At 51.1% G+C, this 21,401-nt stretch overlaps 1 protein-coding gene across 18 annotated transcripts in view; it reads right to left on the reverse strand.

Moving 5' to 3' along the window:
* DAB2IP (DAB2 interacting protein) overlaps positions 1-21,401 on the reverse strand; it is a 155,657-nt gene that overhangs the window by 15,740 nt on the left and 118,516 nt on the right. For all 18 annotated transcript variants that reach the window (XM_015878974.3, XM_085520864.1, XM_015878976.3 and 15 more), the window contains 6 exons: positions 19,102-19,255; positions 16,072-16,170; positions 13,482-14,036; positions 6,477-6,621; positions 4,414-4,558; positions 709-945 (listed from right to left, as the gene is read on the reverse strand). In XM_015878974.3, coding sequence (XP_015734460.2) covers positions 709-945; positions 4,414-4,558; positions 6,477-6,621; positions 13,482-14,036; positions 16,072-16,170; positions 19,102-19,255 — 1,335 coding nt within the window. The remainder of the gene's footprint in view (positions 1-708; positions 946-4,413; positions 4,559-6,476; positions 6,622-13,481; positions 14,037-16,071; positions 16,171-19,101; positions 19,256-21,401) is intronic.

The raw sequence follows: 21,401 nt of genomic DNA on the forward strand, positions 1-21,401 counted from the left end.
AGGAATATGGAGAATTTCTGTCATCTAGCATAATACACTCGCATGTCTTCCACCTGTGTGCGCACGCATGTGCATTCCTGGCTACAAGTGTGTATACTAAGCTAGCTTCTTACTCTAAGAAGCTTTAGACAGAGACTGTCCATTCATGTTTCAGAAAGCTCATCATTTTGTTATCAGAGCTCAGGATAAGTAGCTCAGAGCTGCAGCCAGAGGAAAGATGTTCAGAAATCTCTTGCTTTGTTTCCATCTATGGGCTTAGTTAGAAACTGGTAGTGACCCCATTTGCTTCTCTTGCCCTCCCAGTTCAAACAATCGCACTGTAAGAGCCCCCTGGAGGGACTGAGCTGCACACACAGTTTGGGTGCTGGTCCTGCTGGTGCCTCTGATGGGAGACAAAGTGGATGCCATCAGCCTCCCCCAACACAGCCACCATGGGGCAGATTGCCTGGCTATGCCTGGGTGTTCTGCTGCTCTGCTCTGTGGTCAGAACAGTCTCCTTTCCTACTCATAAAACACATGCTGTTTTGGAAACTTAAATGATCTCCTTGACCTAAAAGTGAGGGTCCCAGAGAGACAGGGAGGATAAAATCAACAGGAACCAAACAGGCCCTTTGCATCTAGGAAAGGAGCAGCCAGCGTGGGATGCCTGCTGCAGAAGCTCTGCCTGCAGCCTGGGGCTCCCTCCCCCTCCTCAGACCTCCTGCTTACTTGGCGAAGTTGGCCAGGTTCTGGGTGACCTTGGCAATGAGGGTCAAAGTGCGCGCAGTGCGGTCGTCCGGGTACTCCTGCAGGAGACTGAAGAGGGAAGGAGACATGATGGCTGGGCAGAGGAAGCGGAGGAACAGGGAGGCACTGATCAGTCGCTCGCTGATGTCTGGGCGGCCACGGTTGCTGCACTCCTGTCTCCACGAGGCAAAAACTTCTTTGAGCTCCCTTGGGAAGACACTGAAATGACAGGAGGACACACAGGGATGGTAAGTTCAAGGCCAGAGTGCTTGAACTGCTGCTCAGTAATAACTAAACATGCTGTGCACCAGCCGTGGGGTAGGACAGCCAGGCCCTTACACCCTGCTGACCCCCAGCAGCACCTCTACCTACACCAGTCACAGGCTTTTGTCTTTTCTTTTTTCCCCTCTTTTTTTTTTTTTTATTCCCCAGAGCATCCATTAGGATATTCAAACCACACAGGAAAAAGCCAAACCAAAATCTCAAGCAACTGGGAAGAGAGATGGGAAACCAAGCAGCTCATCATCACACATTACATGGTGTGTACCACCCTGGAGAGAAGGGCACTGCCTGTGTGCTGTGGGACACTGGGGGTGTACCAGGGTCACTGGTGCAGCTGGTGTTCAAGCTCTTGGAGCAGATCCCATGGAGACAAGAGCAAAGCAAGAGCCACACTGGAGTTAGCCCAGCCTTGCAACTGCATGGACTTTCCAAGACACCAGACCTCCTCCAGGCCAGCAGCCCTTATCACTGTGATAAGGAGCCGCCCGCCCGCTCTCCTCCCAGCTCCCTGCTCCCACCTTATCCTGTTCCCAGCACAGGCTGTTTATGCAGCTGGATACTCCCACGCAGGAACAGGCTGACAATGGGTCCCCAGTGGCACCCAGCCCCCAGTACCAACCCCTTCCCCTGCTCCACTGCCTGCCCTGGCCACAATCACTGCCTCTACATGAAACCCAGAGCCGTTCACTTACGGAGCTGGATGGCATAAAAGCGGACCAAAGGAGGTCAGACTCCATTTTAGGTCACACATTTTCTTAACAAACAGCCATTTCAGAGGATGTTTTCCCAGTTTTGCTGCAGGGTCTATTGTGGGATGAGCAAAGTGATCTGAGCTGGCTCCCAGCAGCCACGTGCCCCACTCTGGGACTGACTGCCCTGCTACTGACCCCCACATTTGTTGGAAAGAGAAAGCCATGCGTGCTGTGCTGCCAGAGATGCTGTCCTGCTCCCCTGGTGCAGAAGCCCGCCCAGCCATGCCTGCTGTGCACATGGGGTGCACATCCTCACACTTGAGGTTTCCTCCATCCTAACATGAGCTCAGCAGCACTGCCACTGTGTTTGGCTTCTGCTCCATACTGGATTCATGTTTTCACTCTCATGAGCTTTTGCCCTGTGCTTTACAAGTAACACTAGCCAACGTCTTTGGCTGAAGAAGTTCTCCTTCTGGCTTGATTCGCACAATTGGACAAAGCCCTTTTACTTCGTGGTATCTGCCCAGAAATAGGAGAATCCTTTAAGCAATTTAAGGCTTGAGTGATCAGGACAGGTTGTTCAGTGACTGGAAAGTAAGCCCTTGGAAATGCAGGCACCGGCAGCACGCAGCCCTGAGTACTGCTCACTGTCACGGGCTGCGAGACCATAAAAGTTTAATTGTGTAATGGTGTATGGAATTCAGTTAGCTGGCTTTATGTGACAAACGGGCCCGTAATTCATTACCCAAGTTTCCAGTAACGAGCTTCCACATGCTGAAATTCTGCTTACGCCGAAACTTTCCAGATGTCCAAATTATGTCATAATTATAACAATTTTCGGTTATTGTAAACCTCTTCCCTCTCTCCAACTCTCTGGCAGATGAGCACACACACTCCTGGCACTCTATTTAAAGCAAGACCGTTAGCTGTCAGGATCCCTTGGCCAATCCCGAATTCTCAATATCAGCCCAATTAATCCCCAAGAACCGCTGAGCACAAAGGAGCGGGAGGGGATCGCTCAGAGCTGCAGCTCAGCTGCTCCAGGAGCAGTGGGACTGGAGGAACCAACCTTCCACACATCCCCAACTTTCCCTGAGTCACTTTTCAGCCCTATTTTTAGGCCAACCTTTTAGTGTTGCTTTGGGTACTCTTAGGAAGGCATTAATTTGAACAATTATTATCCGCCAGTGACTTAAAGCAGCGAACTCCTCTTGGGAGAGCAGGTAAGCACAACTCGTGAGTCAGAGTCATTAACTGGCTCAGTTAAGGTATGGACTACCTGCACAGAACTGGGCCCTGCCTATCTGTGGTGGATGCAGGAAGTGTGAATGAGCCTCTTGCTGCCTGTTCTCTCCCTGAGCAACATCAGGAACAGCAATTCTCTTCCTTCTGGGCCTGCAAGACAGCACGCTCCATATCCAGGGGGATTACATACAGTGAGTTTTCAGACCTTAACACAACAGCTGGGATAGGGGAGAAAATGAGGAGTTCTGACTACCAAAGATTTCCTTCCTCCAAGCCAATCCTTGGTTGATATTTGGTAACAACAGCATTGCTACAAAATACAACAACTAATCCCAGCCTTGTAACCAGGAAGACTGTGGGATAAAAATGTTTGTTCTGTTTAGCCAAGGACAAAAACCTTCGGGTCAGCTAACAAGATGCATCAATGAACTATTTTTGTTCCTCTAAGCAAAGAGGGTCACCAGCAACATTTCTCCTCATCCCAGGCACCATCTGCAGCAGAACCATGGGCTGCTGGCTCCCCAGTCTCCTGAGGGGCACAAACCAGCACCACCAGGCACCGCAGCACACTGCTGCCTCAATCCGGTCAAGTCTGCACATTCAGGCCTGTCTCTGCTGGCTGCAGGAACAGCAAGGAAATGCCTCAAGCTGCACAGCAGGCTGCCTTAGCCAGCTGTCCTGAGGGCCAGGACATGGAAGGGTTAACTCTAAGGAATGCAGGATGCTAAGCCAAACAGCAACAGAGCACTAACAGCAGTGTCCTTGCTCCAGCACTCTGCAACAGGAGAACTCTGCCTCCTCAAAAGCTCCCTGTGCTGCTGCAGCTTCCCTGCTGCACCATGAATGCCACAGACCCTGCCTGCCGCAGGGGGCTTCAGAACTTCAATGGCTGCTCTGGGGAATCAGGCAGTCCATCACCGACCCACCTGGCAGATACAGGTTTATGATATGGGTGGGAGACTCAGGACATGCATTCCTGCTATTTATTTCCAGCTTTCATACACAGTTGACATCAAGTTCCTCTCTGAACTGGTCACAGTGGCAAAGGCCTTTCTTACTCCATGGCTCCACCACCCTGTCCTTTATCTGTGCTGCACTGACCCTTCACCACCTGCTGAAAAGCGATGGGCACTCAGCCCTGAAGGCAGCGTGGAACTGCATCCCCAGACTAAACCAGCTCAGCAGAAAATCTGTCCTTGAAAGTGTGTTCTTCTGCACACAGCAGCCCTCCCATTCCCATGGCAGGCACACAGGAGCTCAACAAGGCACTGCACATCTTTACAGGTGCACCTGCCACCACCAGTGCCATCCCTGCTCAGCCCAGTCCTCCTGGGCAGCCTCACACAGAAGCCCCCCGGGTTCCCTTCAGGTTGGCAAGGCTGTGCCAGGCAGACATGGCCTGAGCCCGACACCACACTGCTCCCCTGTGGCAGTACATGGAGGGGAGTGACGCCCGCAGGGTACTGACCAGTAGGAGTTGATGATTTTGCAGAAGGCCAACTCGCAGCACATCTTCAGGTTGCTCTGATGTTCAGGGAGGTCTGAGGATGAACACTTACTGGGATCCACCTCACAGTTTTCATCTGATTCATAGAGAGCCTTGATAAATTCCCCTGCAAAACAGACAGCGATGGGTTTTGGACATGCAGCCTTCAAGCAAGCCCCAGTGCTGTCACACAGGCGAGCAGGGCCATTCCTGCCCCCCGCTGGCAGTGCTGCCCTGCTTGCTCCAGGTGCAGCCCTGGAGCTGCTCTGCTGGAAGATCTCTTTCCCCTGCCTGCCCTGAGCCCCCAGCTGCCCCCGTGCAGCCACCTCCCCAGGGCTATCTGCAGGAAGCATGAGGCAGGTTCTGCCATCATCTGTATGATGTCCTGCTGCCGTGGGCTGTGCCTGCTGCGGTCCCCTGGCGCTGACAAGCCAGTGTGATTCACAGAAGAAATGGATAATTAAAGGAAAGAAACAATTTACTTGGTTTATTTTGAGCTGAACATCGCACCAAATCAAATTATACCATTTCTGTGAGCTTCCTTGCATTCCTGCCTGCCTCTGCCTCACCAGAGGTGCCCCAGGCTCAAACCAGCACAGGCTGTGGGTGCTCCTGGTCCAGCTGCATGTCGCCGGCCCCATGGCAGTGGGGTGGCAGAATGGAGCAGCAGCAGGAACCAGAGGCAGTGCCAGCCCCTGCAGACAGGGGATCCTGAGCCCCACATAGCACTGCAGGACTGGTGGTGCTCAGTGCTTTGGTTCCCTTCTCACTCCTCTTAGTCACCTCCCAATTCTTGACCTGTCTGGGATTTCCCCATCCTTGTGCTTTCTGTTCCCTCTCATTTGCACTCCTCCCTTTCCTCTGCCCAAACAGATATCAATTACGTACCAGAGAGCCCCTCTGGTGTATCTTCAGCTCTGCTGGGAGCTGTGGAGCCTCTCTGCCTGCCCGCCGGCAATGCCTGCCATTAGGATCCAGCCCTATTACCGGCTTGTGCCTCGTGGTTTGAAGGAAAGCACCACGCTACACTGGGCTCCTTCTGACACACAGATTAATCATTTCCCTGATAAAAGGTCTGTGCAGAACCCGTACCTGAACACCATGCAGGAACCACAGGCTGCTCCTGCACCGGGCAACAGCATCAGCACCCAGCCCTGACGGGACCAATACAAAATCTGCTGCCTTGATTAACCTCCTGGCTTCAACCAGAGGGCATTACAAGACAGGAATAACCAACATTCCTCCTTTTCTGGAGGGCTACCTGCAGGTCTGACTGCATTTGCTCCCCTTCCTCAACTTCATCAGTATTATTATTACCTCAATGAAGTACTTATGCTTTTGTGGTCCCTGCCAGAATTACACAAGTCCACTAACAGGAAGCCAGCATACTGAAAAACTCAGCTCTGCAGAAATGCTGCTTGCCCCTCTGCAATGCTGTGCTCCGGCCCCCCATTGCTTTGCTGAGCTTGAGAGCAGAGCAGCCCCCAGCCCACACTGCGCTGCCTGCACGCAGCAGCACTGCTCTTCCTTCCTGACCTGCCCGCCAGCGGAACCTCTAATTATTTTCATTTGCATCAGGAGAAATATTTTTGGAGCCACGAGCATAGCCAGCCCTTTCAAAAACCACCAGGAGGTTTCCCAGTGCTGTAAGGGAGGCAGCTCTCATCACTGTCATTTGGGAGATTTCATCTGACTCACAGGAGCAGAACCGGGGGGAGCATCTCCGGCCGGGGGTGTGCAATCAGGGAAGGATTCAGCCAGCCTCCGTGATGCTGCCGCTGCTGAGACAGAAGGCTCGGCAGGCCATGCCTGCAAACACCATTTCGCTGTCTCCTTTGGAAGCAGATGAAGCGCCAGCTGAGCGCTCACCTTCACCTGGGGCTGTGCTGCCCTGCTGTGGGCTGCGCCTGGGGCCGGCAGCGTGCAGCCTTCGTGCTCCTCCACAACTGCTGGAGAACACCCCTGGGGGAGCAGCACCACCCCGATGCTGTCATGGCTCTGCCAGCACTCAGCACTGCGCAGAGCAGCCGCCCCTCAGTACATACCTAAGGCATCTTGCAGGTATTTCTGTCCCACCAGCTTCAGGTATTCCTCGATTGCTTTGGTGGCCAGTGTGTTCTCCCTGAAAATGAGATGCTCATTCTCACCACAGCGATCAACTTCAGACATCATCAGGTCAGTCAAGAAATCCTGGAAAGCAAAGCCCATGGTGGGTCACCACGTACCAACACAGCCCCATGCACACAGTGCTGCTCCTGCTCCTCCCACAGACAGGAGCAGCAATCAGCCTCTGCACAGTGACAACATCTGCACCCCCAAAGTGATCCATTCCAGGCCTGCACCACATTTTCCCATCCATCAGCTTTCTGATGGGTCCCATCTTGGCCTCATGTTTTGTGGATGAAGTATTTTTCCCACTGTTTAACGTGGCTGCATCCGTACCAAACTGCAACGGCTGCACATCAGGGGCACAACCTGGGTGTCATGAGCTGTACCCCACAGTCGATGGCTGAGAATCAGGCCTGCAATAAGCACCAGGGTTACCCAACGTCCTATTTCCCAGCACCCATGAAAATAAACACCACTGTTACAGCATGCATTTTTTTTTGCTGGGCTGATTTGCACAGCACCAAATACCACACCATTTCATCATCCTGTGCTGCACAGCGGTGGAAGGGGTGAGCGGAGCAGTGTGCACATTGACAGCTGCCCTGTGCATGGCTCTGAGCTCCTGAACTGCAAACACTAATAGAAAGCCAGTATCTGAGACCGAGCTCCACGTCTCCCTCAGCAACAGCATTAGTGATCAGAGGGGGTCACGTACCTCCCAGTGCATTCTGCTGAAAATCCACTATGTGGTGTAATGCTTAGCGTGCTGCAGCTACCATTAACGCAGGAGAAATGCCATGCAGGTTTTAATGCTGGCACACATTCAGCTCCTATTCTCTACTCTGCTCATGGGAAAATCCTCCCACCGATGCACTCACCTGGATGGCACAGCAGGCTGGGCTGCCAGCACCCCCCTCATCCTGCATTGAAACCAAGTCCCCATGCAGGAGGGCAGGGATGCTGCCCTACAGCTTCACTTCTGTAGCCAAGGGCACCTCTTCCAAACCATGTTCCTCTAACACAAGGTAACTCGCTCAGAAATAATCCTTCAGTGAGAAATCCTCCTTCACCCATCAGCAGCACACAAGACTATGTAGCCCATTTCTGTGCACAGGCAGCAAGTGCTCCTGGAGGTGCTGTGCGGAGCTGCATGTCCTGCACACTGTGAGTCTAACCAGGTGCAGAAAGCAGCTCCACCCCAACACACAGCAGCACGTTCTGCTCACCTTCCAACCTCTGCTGAGCCCCAGGTGTGACCTGGAATCTTCAGGCTCACGCTGGGATGCACTGCTGGCCCATTCCAAGGCCAAACCACTGTACCTACACAGCCCTTGGTTACTGTGCTGCTGTCCCCGATGAATGCAAACCTGGGCTGCAGGCAGAGGCACGAATCCCTCCACGATTTTCTGTCATTTTGCCTCTTTTATCAGCCAAGCCCGAATAAAACTTTAAACTCCTGCTCCAATCCCTCTGGCCGCTATCTGGGTACCTCCATCACCTTTATCTCCCTGGTTCTCTCCCAGGATGCGTTTCAATTCCAAGCCACAGCTCCGGCTGACACAAGGTGCTGATTCTTAATTAGCAGCCACTGACCTTGGCTTTGCTTGATTCTCTTTCCTGTCACTTTGCTAACATACTAATTATCTCAGGAACACTGAGTTTTACTGCTCCTCCTCACCCAGGTTTGCTTTCTCCCCCTCCACTCAGCTGAGGACCTGAGCTGTTCTCCCTCTGAGTGCAGGGCTGCAGAGCTGAGCAGGACGTGGGGACGCAGTGGCAGCTCCCACACAGAACCCAGCACCTCCCAGAGCCACTGAGCTGCAGAGACCTGACAGCAGGATCCAGCAGAATGTGAACATTGATGATTTCAGCTAATAGGCAGAATTCACTAGAATTAAAAATGAGTCATACGTGACCCCACACAAAGCCAGGAAAGATCCCTTCAGAAGGTCTGTGGCAGCCACTGTCCCACACTGAGCACCACCAGCAGCTCAGCAGGTGAGAGAGCAGCCCTGCTGTCCCAGGAGCAGCCAGGGGAGATGCTGGCAGCCCGAGGAGCTCCACAGCCGCAGCTGGAGCGCAGTGTGCCAGGACAGCCCCCAGCAGCAGCAATGGGCCACCATGCAGGGCTCCTCAGCCTGGTGACACGGGGCCAATCCAGCCAGCCCTGAGCCGCACTGCAGGGCCAGGCGCTGCAGGAAGGAGCATTGCTTGCAGCCCAGCCCTCCGCACCAAGGAGCCACATCGGCTCTGGATCACACATCTGATATCTCTGCCTCAAGAACGCCAGCAGCAGCACTCAGAAGACACAAATGGAATGCAAATACTCGTCGGATCCCTCTGGGGGCTTCACTCACCCACATACAAGACTCCAAATAAAATGCAATAACTAAAGCCAATAAAACTCCCTGTTTCTGAGCAGCAGAGATCGGTGGGGGGTTGTTTTTAGTTAGGGCCCCTAGCAATGGAAGAAAATAAGATGCTTTATTTCATTACATCAGAGTCAAGAGGGGAAGGGAAAGGCAACAGTAAAAATTAAGGGCTGTGGCGGTGCTCTTCAGGCTCACTCCTGCATTTACTTTAGGGATATTTGCCCCAGACTGGACACTGTGCAACCTCAGTCACCACACACATGTTGATAAGGAGGAACAACTCATAAATAAACTAATTCAGAGTACAACAGAGCAAGGCAGCACGGGCATCCAGCACTCCTCCAAGCAGGAGATACCGCAGCACAAGCTGCTGCAAAGCTGCTCCTGCACGGCCCCAGCAGCCCCGCACTGCTCACACACAGCTGAAGGTGAGCCTGGGGCAGAGAAGGAGCACATGGGAACAGGGGCTGCTCTGGAGGGGGCCTTGAACTGGAAAGGCTGATTGCAAAGTGAAATCCACCAAGTGTGAAACTGACACCTGCTCAAACAACAGTCCTACACTGTAATGCCAATAGGGCCATGCAATTGGGCTAATTGCATCACTCAAGCACACAAAAAATCAAGAGAAGCAGCTCCATCACAAGAAAAAGCTACAGAAGGCAGCCAGCTCTGTCACCACCCGGTCCATACCCAGCCCCTGTGTGCCCCACAGCTGCCTGGGTATAGCAGCATCCGAGGGGCAGTGCCAGGAACCCCATGGAGGGGCCTGGGTTACCAGGAAAGGTCCTGCAGCCCCAGTCCTGCAGGGATGGACATGGGAGAGCAAAGTGGGGCTGTCAGTGCTGGGGGACTGCTCTGTTGGTCAGCACGCAATGAATGGATGGGCCATGAGGTCTGCGGGTTGTCCTGATCGCGAGGCTGATGAATAGGATTGCCTTCACCTTAAGAGGATTGAATTGATAAAGGTAATGAGATTAGCGCTCATTTCAGAAGGCAGCAGGGCTTTTACAGAGCGGTGAAGAAGGAAGCCCTGGGAGGAGGTTGGGCAGCACACACCACAGCCCAGCAATAAGGAAACCCAACTGCAGGACATGCCATCAGCGTGCAGAGCAGGGCAAGCACCTCCTCCCTGACCTGGCAGCAGCACAGCCCTGCTGCACGGCACACACCAGCTCCCACACTGTGCTCCCCTTCCCCCTTAGCTTGACTACAGCTGCTGTCTAAAGCACTACAGGGGAAATTCCTTGCAAGGGAATGATGCCAGTGTCACCTACAGCTGCAGGTGTGCAGCAGCCCAGCTCCCCATGCTGGGACACCCAAACACTGCTCCCAACCAGGCAGCCCTGCACGCAGGCTGGGCAGGAGGCAGAGAGACTGCAGCAGGCTCACATGGGGGGGTGGATGCATCTGCTTATGGGAAGCAAATCCTTGCGGCATAAACAAATAGGGACACATGTTTATTCTTCACTCCATTCACACCATAATAAATATTTATTTCAAGTGAGCAGCTGGTTAGTTGGAGCTTTGTCTGATGCTGGATTTCATCTACCAACCATTTGGACAAGGAAGTTTTTTATATATTTATGATTATTAACTGAGCTGTGAGAGAGCCCTGAAACAGACCTAAGTGAGGGAAGCACTCTGCAGGTGCTGAGAGCCCCAGCCCTTCTCCCTGTGGGAAGGATGCAGCCTGCCTCTCTGTAACCACATCACACAGCACACATCAGCCTGGGCTAATGGCAGGGCTCAGCGCACCCAGCATTTTTAATTACCACTTTGTGTGTTTTGTCTGTGGGTTGCAAAACACATCAAAACAGTCAGGCATCTCAGCACACCCTTACAGGTATCACTGATGTCTGTGATGATGGGAGGATGGCAGTGCCCAACACATGGGGCAGTTCCCCCCCTGGGCTGGGCAGCCCCAGCCAGCCTGCCTGCACTGCCACCTGTATCACAACGCTTTTCCCTTCTCTCCCCACCTTGGCAGCTGCTCCAGGCTTTCCAGCTGTACCCTGATGCACTCTGAGCCCTCACACAGCTCTGCGGGGGTGAAGCTTTTCCCCTTCCCAAGCAGAGATCAAAGGAAGCACGGCCTCTGACTCCAGGGAGGACTCTCTGCTTTCATTTCCCATCTTTTAATCTACTGTGATAAGGAAATGAAGCTCAGGCTGCTGCAGTTATTTAAAGAAGAAGATGCAGCTGCAACCCTTGCCCCCCTGCTGCCCACACCATGCAGGACCCCCACCCTGCCTGTAGCTCTGACCAGCCCCAGTAACATCCCCTGGCTGCAGCACAAGCACTGACAGGAGCTGGGGCTGCTGGGGCAGTGGGCACAGCCATGCATGGCAGCTCTGGCAACCCCTGGGGAACCACTGTGCCTCTGCAAGGGACTGCAGCACACCTACAGTGAACAGCTACAGGAAAAACAGTGCCTGTACGCTGTGACAGCAACCAGCTGCTAACACATCTCCATAGATCATCTGCTGGACACTTGGTTCTCGCTCCAGCTGTAATTGTTGCTTTAGTGTCACCTATGGCAGCCAAGAACCACAGAAAGTCCTTTATCAGTGAAATAAATCAGCAACTGCCCATCACCACATCTGTGCTCCTCAGCTCAGAGAGGTCTCTGCCCCATGAAGCCCAACACAGGCACAGCACAAACCCAGAACACGAGCACCACGATATGAGCACAGCCCACCTGCTCTGGATTGAGCCCCATGCTGGGCATGTGGCTGTGTCACACACACAACATGGGTGGGTGCTCCTCTCTCCCATTCATCTTTCTTTTTTTCCCCCTTGTTGCCAGCTTCTCCTTTTCTCTGCTTGTCCAACTCCTCCACGAAGGAGGCATCACCCAGTTCCCATGCTCCAGTAACTCCTGTTGCTTTGACAGCTCTCTCAACCCTGCGCTAATGCTGATGGCAGATGACAGGCAGAGAAAGCAGCAGCTCCATTTTAGGGGGCAATACATCACGTCTGTTTACTGTTTGCTGCATCCCCCGTGCAGAGCCTCTGGGATCCTGAGCACTGGCACAGACATGAGCCTGGAAACATCCCTGCTCTCTCCTGAGCCTCGCCAGCACTGTATAGAGAAGGGACAAGCAGCAGCAGTGACAACAGCTCTCAGAGCCACACACACAGCTCACAGTGCCTGACATCGGGGTGACACCTGACGCCTTTTGCACCAGAATTGTGCCAGCCATGCTCAAAGTGATTTTATTTCAGCCAGAGCTACGGCACCAGTGCCACCAGAGCTGCAGTGAGGGGCAGTGCCAGCAGAAGGCACAGCAAAGCCCTGCCACAAGGAGCAAGGGAGGGGACAACTGGGACGCTCTCCTTGCATTACAAGAGCAGGATCCCACATGCCCCAAGCTGATCCTGTCCCCACAGAGCAGAGCTGCACACCTCACTGAGTGCCCTGCGGCCCCATCCCGGGGTCAGGGAGGCTTAGGGCTGCTATTTTCATTCCCTCTGCAGCACCACGGCCTCACAATCCTCTCAGAGAGATTCTCCTGCCTTGAACTTATCCAGGAGGCCAAGCCACTTCTCTGTACAACAGATGGTAATTAAATCTAATCCATGAACCCTGCCATGATCCCAGGCAACAGCAGAGGCTGCAGAGGAAGCACTGAGCCTCACAGTTCCCCTCAGGTGAGCAGCTTGTGTCTCTGCTCTGCTAAAGCTCTGGCAATCTTGCTCTTCCCAGGGATCTGCTGCAGAGCTCAGGGAGATGCTAACACAGAGAACTGCCGATGCTGTGGCTGGCTGTGCTGTGGCACCTGTGGAACACAGCAAGGACACTCCATGGCAACTCCATGCCTTGTGGAACTCAGGGCTCAGCAGTGCCCTCCAGTAAAGGGGTTTCCAGCTCTGTTCCCCTGCTCTCACTCTCAGGATCACCACTAGCAGTAAATCCCACCCCCTCTTCTTCCCGACTTGCTTCTTTCCCAGACCCAGTATTCCCAGTCATAGAGGACAGTCACACGCTGCATTTTCACAAATGGCCAGCATCAGCTCCCCAGTGAATCCTGCCCCAGCAGTGCCCAGGTCTCCTTGCACTGCTGCCCCATCATGTCTCTTCTGAAAGCAAAGGACAGACCCCAAAGACCTGAGCGATGTATGTGCCTGGAGGTGCCCTTAGCTTTGACATTCTCATGGTACCCCCTTGTACACTCGCATTTGGTGCTGCAGTGCAGGGAAACCTTCTGGGCTCCCACAGGAACACCCAGCACACGCCAGCAGCACACAGCTTAAGCCAACATTGCTCACACTTTATCCCTGAGAAGTGCCTTCTTCCTTTCTGTTACGTTTGTGCCTATTCATAGAATGGAAGTCTGGCCCCTAAGCCTCCAGAAGCAGAGAAAAATGACTTAGGTTGGTATCTTGGGATCCTACTGATTTCCTTACTAATTAAGCAATTAGCAATGCACATGCTACCAATTTGCTTGTACGAAAAAGCAAAATTACACTGTAATAGTGATGGCTGAGACCAACTGAAGTGATGACTTCCAACAACCCAACCCAGGAGACTGCTCCTGTCCTGTCCCCCCAGGTGCCAAAGGCTCTTACCTTGGCCTTGCCTGTGCTCTGCAGGATGTGCACCAGCGCAGATGCCATCTCCTCTTTGTTCTTCACACTCAGCGAGGGCTCCAGCACCGAGCACAGCACCATGTAGTTGTTAGTGATGTACTCAGCGAACTCTTTGTACATCTCCATGGGAAGAATGCTCATGCTCTGGTAGCGTGACTTGATGCGGATCATGGGCCCCGGGGATTTGCCCTTCCCAGGGTTGGGGCTGACCACAGGGTACCACTTCTCCACAAACTGCCGTCCCGTGACTGAGCTGACAGGGATGTTCACTTGTCCAATGAAATTGGTCTTGTCCTTCTTTTTCTTCTTGTCAGTCTCTTTGTATAAGTGCACCGTAATGTTTTTGAGCGATGGGAGGTTATTAAATTCAAAGTGCTCCCCCCAGAAGACATTATCAGTTTTCAATTTACAGGTAGTTCGTGCATAAAGAACGTCATCCAGGCATAATTCACACAAGTACTTTTTCTTCGCTGGCAGGTCCTTGGCTTCAATAATCCATAACTTTAACATATTCTCTACCCTTCTGCTGTTGTCCTAGAAAAAAAAGATGAAAAGAAAAAAGGTCAAGAAGAAAAACAAAGCCATGCACAACAAAACTGGAGATAGGTGTTAATTATTTCGGATGTGCTAAATGAGCAGAGGCTTAATTACATTTTATTTTAAGGAAATACTGGCTCTCAGGAATTTGCATAATAATGCTACTTATGTTAATTTTCCAAATATCACCGTGCTCTCCACATCTGCTGGTGCCAATTAATATAAGCAACGAGGAAGATAAAACCCCTCTGCATCACAAATGGGCCAAATCCAATCCACTGCCAAGAGGACCTCAAAACCTGGACGAACCCAACCAATGACTAATGGCCTTTGCAAAGCAACACCTATGTCACAGGTATCACGCTACCACCTCCCTGATCTGTACAGCTGCTTTGCAGCAGCACTGAAAGACACTGTTTATTACTGCAACAACAAAAGGACCCCAATGCACACCCAGGGATCACCCCATCCACAGCCAGAACTCTGCTACCCCTGACATGGAAGAAGCATTTACAAGACCTCAATATTTTAGGGCAGAAGTCCAGAGCATCCAGCTAAGAGATGGAAAGGAATTACGGGAGACAGAGTGAGTCACACAGCGGAATCATTACGATTCAGAAATAGAAATCTGGCCTGGTACCATTTAGATTGCATGTAGCAAAGGATACTCTGGATCATATGCAGCTCCTGGCAATGCTGACCTCATGCTGGAAGAACAGCCAGGGGCATTTGCAGCAGTGACATCGGGGCTCTGCAGTAACCTGTGTGGTTTGGAAGCTCCTTGTGAAATTGCAACCAAGGCTTACACTGCTTGGGTTTGTTAGTCTGGGCAGGAACATCTCTGCTGGGAACCCTCAGTGGGGTACTGTAGGTTCAGGAAGTACACACAGGAACTATACAAGAGCACTGAATTCCTGACAGAAATATCAACTCTGACACTGAGAGTTTATTGTCTACGCACTCAAACAAAGATGGAAAGTTAGCCATCAGCTAGAGGCATGTTTCAAAATGAGGGCACCCTTCCAAATGCGTTTCCACTGAACACTGCGTCTCAAAGACACACAGAGTGCCCTGCCCTCCCTCACATTCCTCGGGCTTTTCTCACAGAGTGACCTTCCAAACCTCACTGCTCACTCAGGCCATTACTGCCAGGCCTCTATACTCAGAAAGGCACCGAAGCACTGAACAACATGTGCAGGACACACTGCGAGGGGCAGAAGCCCACCGCTCCCATTCTGATGAAGGAAATCTCTTCTGCTGAATGAGGAACAGTGAGCTCAGACATGGAGGGCTGGGGCTCTGTAAGTAGCCTGCCAGGCCCAGAGCTACCCTGTAACACAGTTATACATCTCTGATGCAAGGAACGAATTCACAGGATCCCATCGTTTGTGTCTTCTCTGATCAGCAGAAAATGACTTGTTGACAGAGCTCATCAGCTGTAAAATCCTGTGGCTGATGAGCCTTGATCAATCTTTGTTAGCTAACTCCAGTGCAGAGAGAGGGAGATGCAGCTGTAGACTTTATTTAGTCTTATGGGTCATAAAAACACACAACTGCCTGTAAAAGTGAAAGCTATGTTCTACTATCGCCTCAAAGAACTCACTGAGATGTGCCACCTGAATCACTGAAGTTGACAATGCAAGAATTGCCAGTCAGAAAACGTGATGTGCGAACTCTTACATACTGTTCCCTGGTTCTGCTGGCAGCTACTGGCCATCTGTCCCAGCACTTGGTGGGGAGTCCCACTTAAGTGGCAACTGCCATTAGTAACAGAGCAAGACTGAAGACTCTTGAAAGCTGATCATGTCTCAGCAAAAGCCGAAGCTGCACGTGCTGAGAAAAGTGGGAAGAGATAATTGGCACTTTCCTGTAAATATAATTGTGGAAGAAAGTGATATGGAAAAAGGCTGACCCACAATTACACTTACTCACTGAAATGACAATACGTCCCCTGCTGCTACTATGCACTGGGCTATAAAATGTAATAACGAGGAACTGAACTATAACAGAGGCAATTCCTCATAGCCACTACCTTATTTGGGTGCACGGCACGCCGCAGGTTTTCCATCCATTTATCTCGCTCTGCTGCAGAACGACACGAGAAGCACTTACTTCCTGATGAAGTCGTCACCTACAGGGAAAGGAACAGGATTATGTCTTGACCAGCACACTGCAGACTGTGATTTGGGGAAGGGGGGGGTTAGGAAAGGTGACAGGGATTTGTTTTTATTTATTTATTTTTAAATTTTAAGTAAACAGCTTTAGCCAAGCATGAAGCAGCAGCCTCCTAAGGCTAGCAGAAGGACAGGGGAACTCTGTATGTCGCGGAAATAATCATGGAAGCAAATTCCAATTACTTCTCCTCTTCCACACCAGAAAACACAAGATAATGGGCCCTGTGCATGTGATGCTTTTAACCACCACGTTTCACAACCGAGAGAGTGAAAATCCTTAAATGAACTTTAGACAAATTGCAACCACTCGGCATTCCTCCAGACTCAGCCCAAAACTCCCAACAGCAATCACCCATTCCTTGCTTTCAGAAGAGCACCTACTGGACCCCTGAGTGGGAAAAACCATTTTTGGTTCTGAGCTCTGACCGGAGCATCACATGGATCAGTGATCTTCATGAGATATTGACTGACTTAACAAAGAGTATCCTCACCTCAACAAGATTGTGGGCATGCTAGAACACTGCAAAGGCAACGATAAACTCTGTTAATGGAACTCACGAGCGGGTGACCCCTCAGGTCGGATAAAATCTCGCCATTTTTAAAATGCCGTCAGTACTGTATGCTTTGAGGATACTCAAAGTGCACTGCAAGAGGCCTCAGCGGGGCAGCACCAGAGGATCACAACCCAGTTCCATTTCACACAACAGCTGTTTCACCTGAAGCACTCAGATGACATTCCAGGGTAATGCTCACACTGACAGTACCAGCACAGCCACCTGCAGGAGGACACACCAGGGCAGCAGCCTCCTCTACATCCCCCCAGCTCTAGGAAAGGCCAGGATGAAGTTGCTCGGTTTTACAGCCCTGCAGCAGCCTTTTCTTTCTCCCCAGACACAAGACTTTGGTTTGCCAGCACAGGAACAGATCCCTTCCATCCTGACTGCTGCTCCTGCTCCGGGTCACCAGGATCCCACAAACAGCAGAGCCAGGAATAGGCTCTGGGAGATTGGACTCGCCGTGTCCCTCAGCAGGCTGAGCAGCTCGCTGTATATTTAGTGCACACAGCCTCTGCGGGGGCACTGGATGACTCTTCTGACTGGAAGGTCTTATAAGGAGAAAGATGATGATGTTGAATCAATTTAAAAACAGTCAATGGGGAAAACAAGAAAATAGTGACTTCCGAGTACTCAGCAAGTCAGTAAAAAAGCAAGTTTCACAGACCTCAAAGCCTTCTCCAAAGCAAAACAACCCCAGGCGACCTTCAGGAGCAGAGGAGGGGAAAACGCTCACAGAGTTCCACCACTGCTGGCCTGGAGAACCCCGCGATGCCGCACACAGCGCTCAGCCCTACAGCACTGTGCCTGCCCAGCACCCAGCGGGGATCCAGAAAGATCTGCTAACTCATTTCACATCCGACCTAGCACAGTATTTGAAGGAGCCTCTGGAGACGCAAGACCAAGGCATTAGCACAATATGCCATTTAGCTCTCACCTAAGCCCTTCCCTCTGGAGCCTGCTGATGAGTAACCATCAGTTACTAATCAATGTCCCTTTTGTTTCCCAGCATTCTTCCCTTCCTCTGCAGGATTTGCAGAACAGCAATTAACGTGTTCTCTTTTCTGTAAGACTCTCCTTATCCCATTGCTTAAAAATGGAATTTTTTTCCTCCTTACAAGTGCATGACTTGTGTCATTTCCCTCTCAGTCAACTTTCTTCAAGTACTTTTGTATCCCTTCATCTGCTCTTGTGTGCCAAACAGAACAGATAAACAACTCTTACATTATGGATGTCACATCTATTTTCCATCTAGCTTCATTTTATCTTTCTTGAGTGGAATGTAATGGAGGCCACATAATTTACAAAAGTGTTCTCTCCTGACCTGCCAGACTTGCTCAATTCTACAGAGAATGAACAGCAATGGAGTTTATACCTCAGCCCACTCCCTCTACTTCACATTTGGGGCTATTCATTCATTTATTTATTGACTGAGACCGTTCCAGCATTACCTGCTTCAGTTTTAAGATGATTTCTGAATTCATTTATTTCAAACAGTGCTAATTTCAGATAAACCTTCTGTCCTATCCTGGACACTGACATGGCTGCCTTGGTGCATCTCTGCCCACCTTAGGAATGTCTGCATCCCCACCAACCCCTGCAGCACAGCACTGCCCTGTTTTATCTATTCTTTGATGTCCCAGTACAACCAGGTTACCTTCTCTTTCACACAGGTATTGACACCTTATTTCTGCAATAAAGCCATTTCCCAATTCTATATTCAGGCCCTGCCATAAGCAGTAATACTTTTCCACCCTTGATGCATGACAAACTATTCCCAAGAGGTATGGCACTGTGTTACCTAACAACAGGCTTGTTTGTACGTGTCCCATTGCCTCCTGCTAGTGCAGACCCAGCCATGAGCCACAACAAAATGCATACGGCCATGGAAAAAATACCCTAAAATACAGTTCTTATTTACACAAACAAGTGAAGTTTGAGTTTTCTAGACAAAGTCCTCAACACTCCCACTGACAAAAGCAGCCTTTGCGACCACAAATAACACCCCTGTAAATACAGTATAGAGCAGAGCACCTTCTGATATCCACGTGAACATAAACCACACATTTATACTCTAATACACATTTCTAAGCAGTCCAGCACCTGCACCATGAGCACGCCCTGCTGCGACAATGGTTACAACACAACGAGCTCACTGCTCTGATTTGTGGGTATGTTCCTCCTTGGAAAGATGAAGCAATTTTCTGCCCATGGAATGGTCTCTGTGTAACAATTCAGAGCAGAAATGCTCTGTAACAGCAAGAGCCCACAGCAGGACCCAACGCCTGGCTCCCCAGCCAGCTCCATTACAGGGCGTACAGATGTGCTCCTTACCTCAAAGCAGTAGTCTTGTCCCAGGATGCTGCTGTGGACCGGCTTGATGACCACTTCTTCCTCCATGCTGAGATCCAAAGCCTCAACAGCACTACTGGGACTGAGCAGAGACTCGTGGGAGCGCGATTCTTTCAGCCTCGGCATTAGATGGGATCTGGAGGAAAAAATGCAACCGTATCAATCTGGGCTTTCCTGCCCAGAGAAATGATTAAGCCTATCTGTTAGCAACAACCGCAGAATATTCCTATGAATTTTTTGCTGTGATATAAGAGATGGCCCAGAATAGCATCCCCCTGTGCACAGGCACCCTCCTCCCCCTCCAGATACGAATACAGCTGTACACAGATGCAGTCAGCGTGCAGATCTCACTCTGTAACCAACAATCCAAGGACTCCTGTGCTCCATCCGACTGTCACACACCACCCCAGGATGGGAGAGTGTGGAAAAAATAAGGCCATGATAGCCCTATCGACTGATCTAAATGCTCTGGAGCCCCACTGGCAGCATTTAGCAGCAGGGAGCCCACAGACAGCGAGCAGCATACCATTTTCAGAGGCAGCCAATACAATCAATGGTGCTGTAACTCTTATAGCAAAATCAGAGTGCTCGGGGGGGGGGGGGGAACAAAAAGAAAGATAGCTAAGATACTCCCAGGGAAAACACAAGGCAGCCACAAAGTGGCAAGGGAAAAATAAAGAGAGCAGAGGGAGCAGTTGCTTTCTCTGTAGTCTGCACCACATAAAATGTTCCCATGTATGGCAGCTCACAAAAGCTCTGATCTCAGCAAACTCTGACCTTTCAAACCTCTGGCAAGTACTTTGAGGCTTCCAAAGAGACCACGTGTAGATCTGCCTGTCCAGAAAGAGTGTACTGCTCTATTCAAAGGCACGGAAGGACAGAAATAAAGGCAATCTGAGATATTCCCAGCACAGAGCTCCCAATATTCTCCATCGGATTGCTTTGCCTGCATGTATTGAGTTTTGTCAGTCTACGGAACAAAGCTGACCAAAACACAGAAATGTCAATAGTGCATGCAAAATTCATGGCTTCCAGTGACTCACACGCCAAGCACAATCTTGAGAACAGCCAAAGTCAAGTCTGAGATAAACAGCACTGAAGATCTGCCTTTAAGATTCAGGCCATGGACAGACCCATGGTGATGAGGACCACCCTGCAGTGGGGCCACCCCACCCCGGCTGCGTGATAGCATGGATGGAGGAGACCCTGCAGGGTTGATGGTCAGGACCAGCATAGTGGCACCTGGTGAGGGGTCTGCAGAGACCTGCGTGGCCACACCAGCATCTCAGCTCAGGGGACAACCACCAGCCCTCAAATGTTAGAAGCCTGAGGTAAACACAGACCCATATGGGATGGGAAGCAGTGACTCAGAATCAAAAACCTCTCCACCCCATCAGCAATTCTCTATTGTGATTAAATCGATCTTTAGGATCTGAGCACAGTCATTTCCCAGTACTTTGTGGCAATTTTACACTATTTTCACAGAAAAGGATCTGTATCGTCTTCCTCTGAGTGTTACTGTAGGCGAGCTCCAAGATGGGCAGATGGATCAGCCGAGCACCATGCTAACAGCCAGCAGCCCCACAACAGACAGCTCAGCCCCAATAAGCTCAGCACCAGCATTTACAGGAAGGCTTCATTCTGTAATTTACAGCTGAAATTAGTAGAGCCAAGCAACTGAGCTGGGACTGCACTCTTGTGTGGGCATATATAAATATTGATAACCTAAACCTACAGCTGAGGAACTGCGTGCTGTAACACACCGAGCCCGACTGCTTCATGCTGACACAGATTTTTTTGTTGAGATTAAAACAAACCAAGGGTGTTTTTCATCCAGAATTACTGCAGCTGCAAGGCCAAGGGTGGGAGTGCAGATGTGCAGCACAAAGAACCACCACGCAGGAGCTTCTCAGGGCACATTATGCTCTCCACATTCAACAAACATTTTATTTCTACCCCTCCATAATCCACACACGCCTCTGGGTGTCCTTAAACAAGCAGGTGCCAGGCATTAGGGGCTCTTGTTTGAGACCCCAGAGGAAGGCTGAGGTCTCTCTGCCAGAGGCTCCCAGCGCAGGCCTGGTGCTGGGCCTGGTGCCATGATGTCAGCGCAATGGCTGGGCCCTGGGGAGCACAGCAGGGAGCGAGGGCAGGGAAGGACACCGAGTCCTCACATCTTCACACTCTGACCCAGAGGAGAAAACATTTCCCATGGCTGTTAGTGAGGAACCGGACATCCGCAGCACGAGCCATTTCCTGGAAGCTGTTTGCTGTCTGTCCCA

The sequence above is a fragment of the Coturnix japonica genome, chromosome 21 (genome assembly GCF_054131305.1).
Source record: "Coturnix japonica strain WE chromosome 21, WE-NBRP24, whole genome shotgun sequence".
Lineage (NCBI taxonomy): Eukaryota > Metazoa > Chordata > Aves > Galliformes > Phasianidae > Coturnix > Coturnix japonica.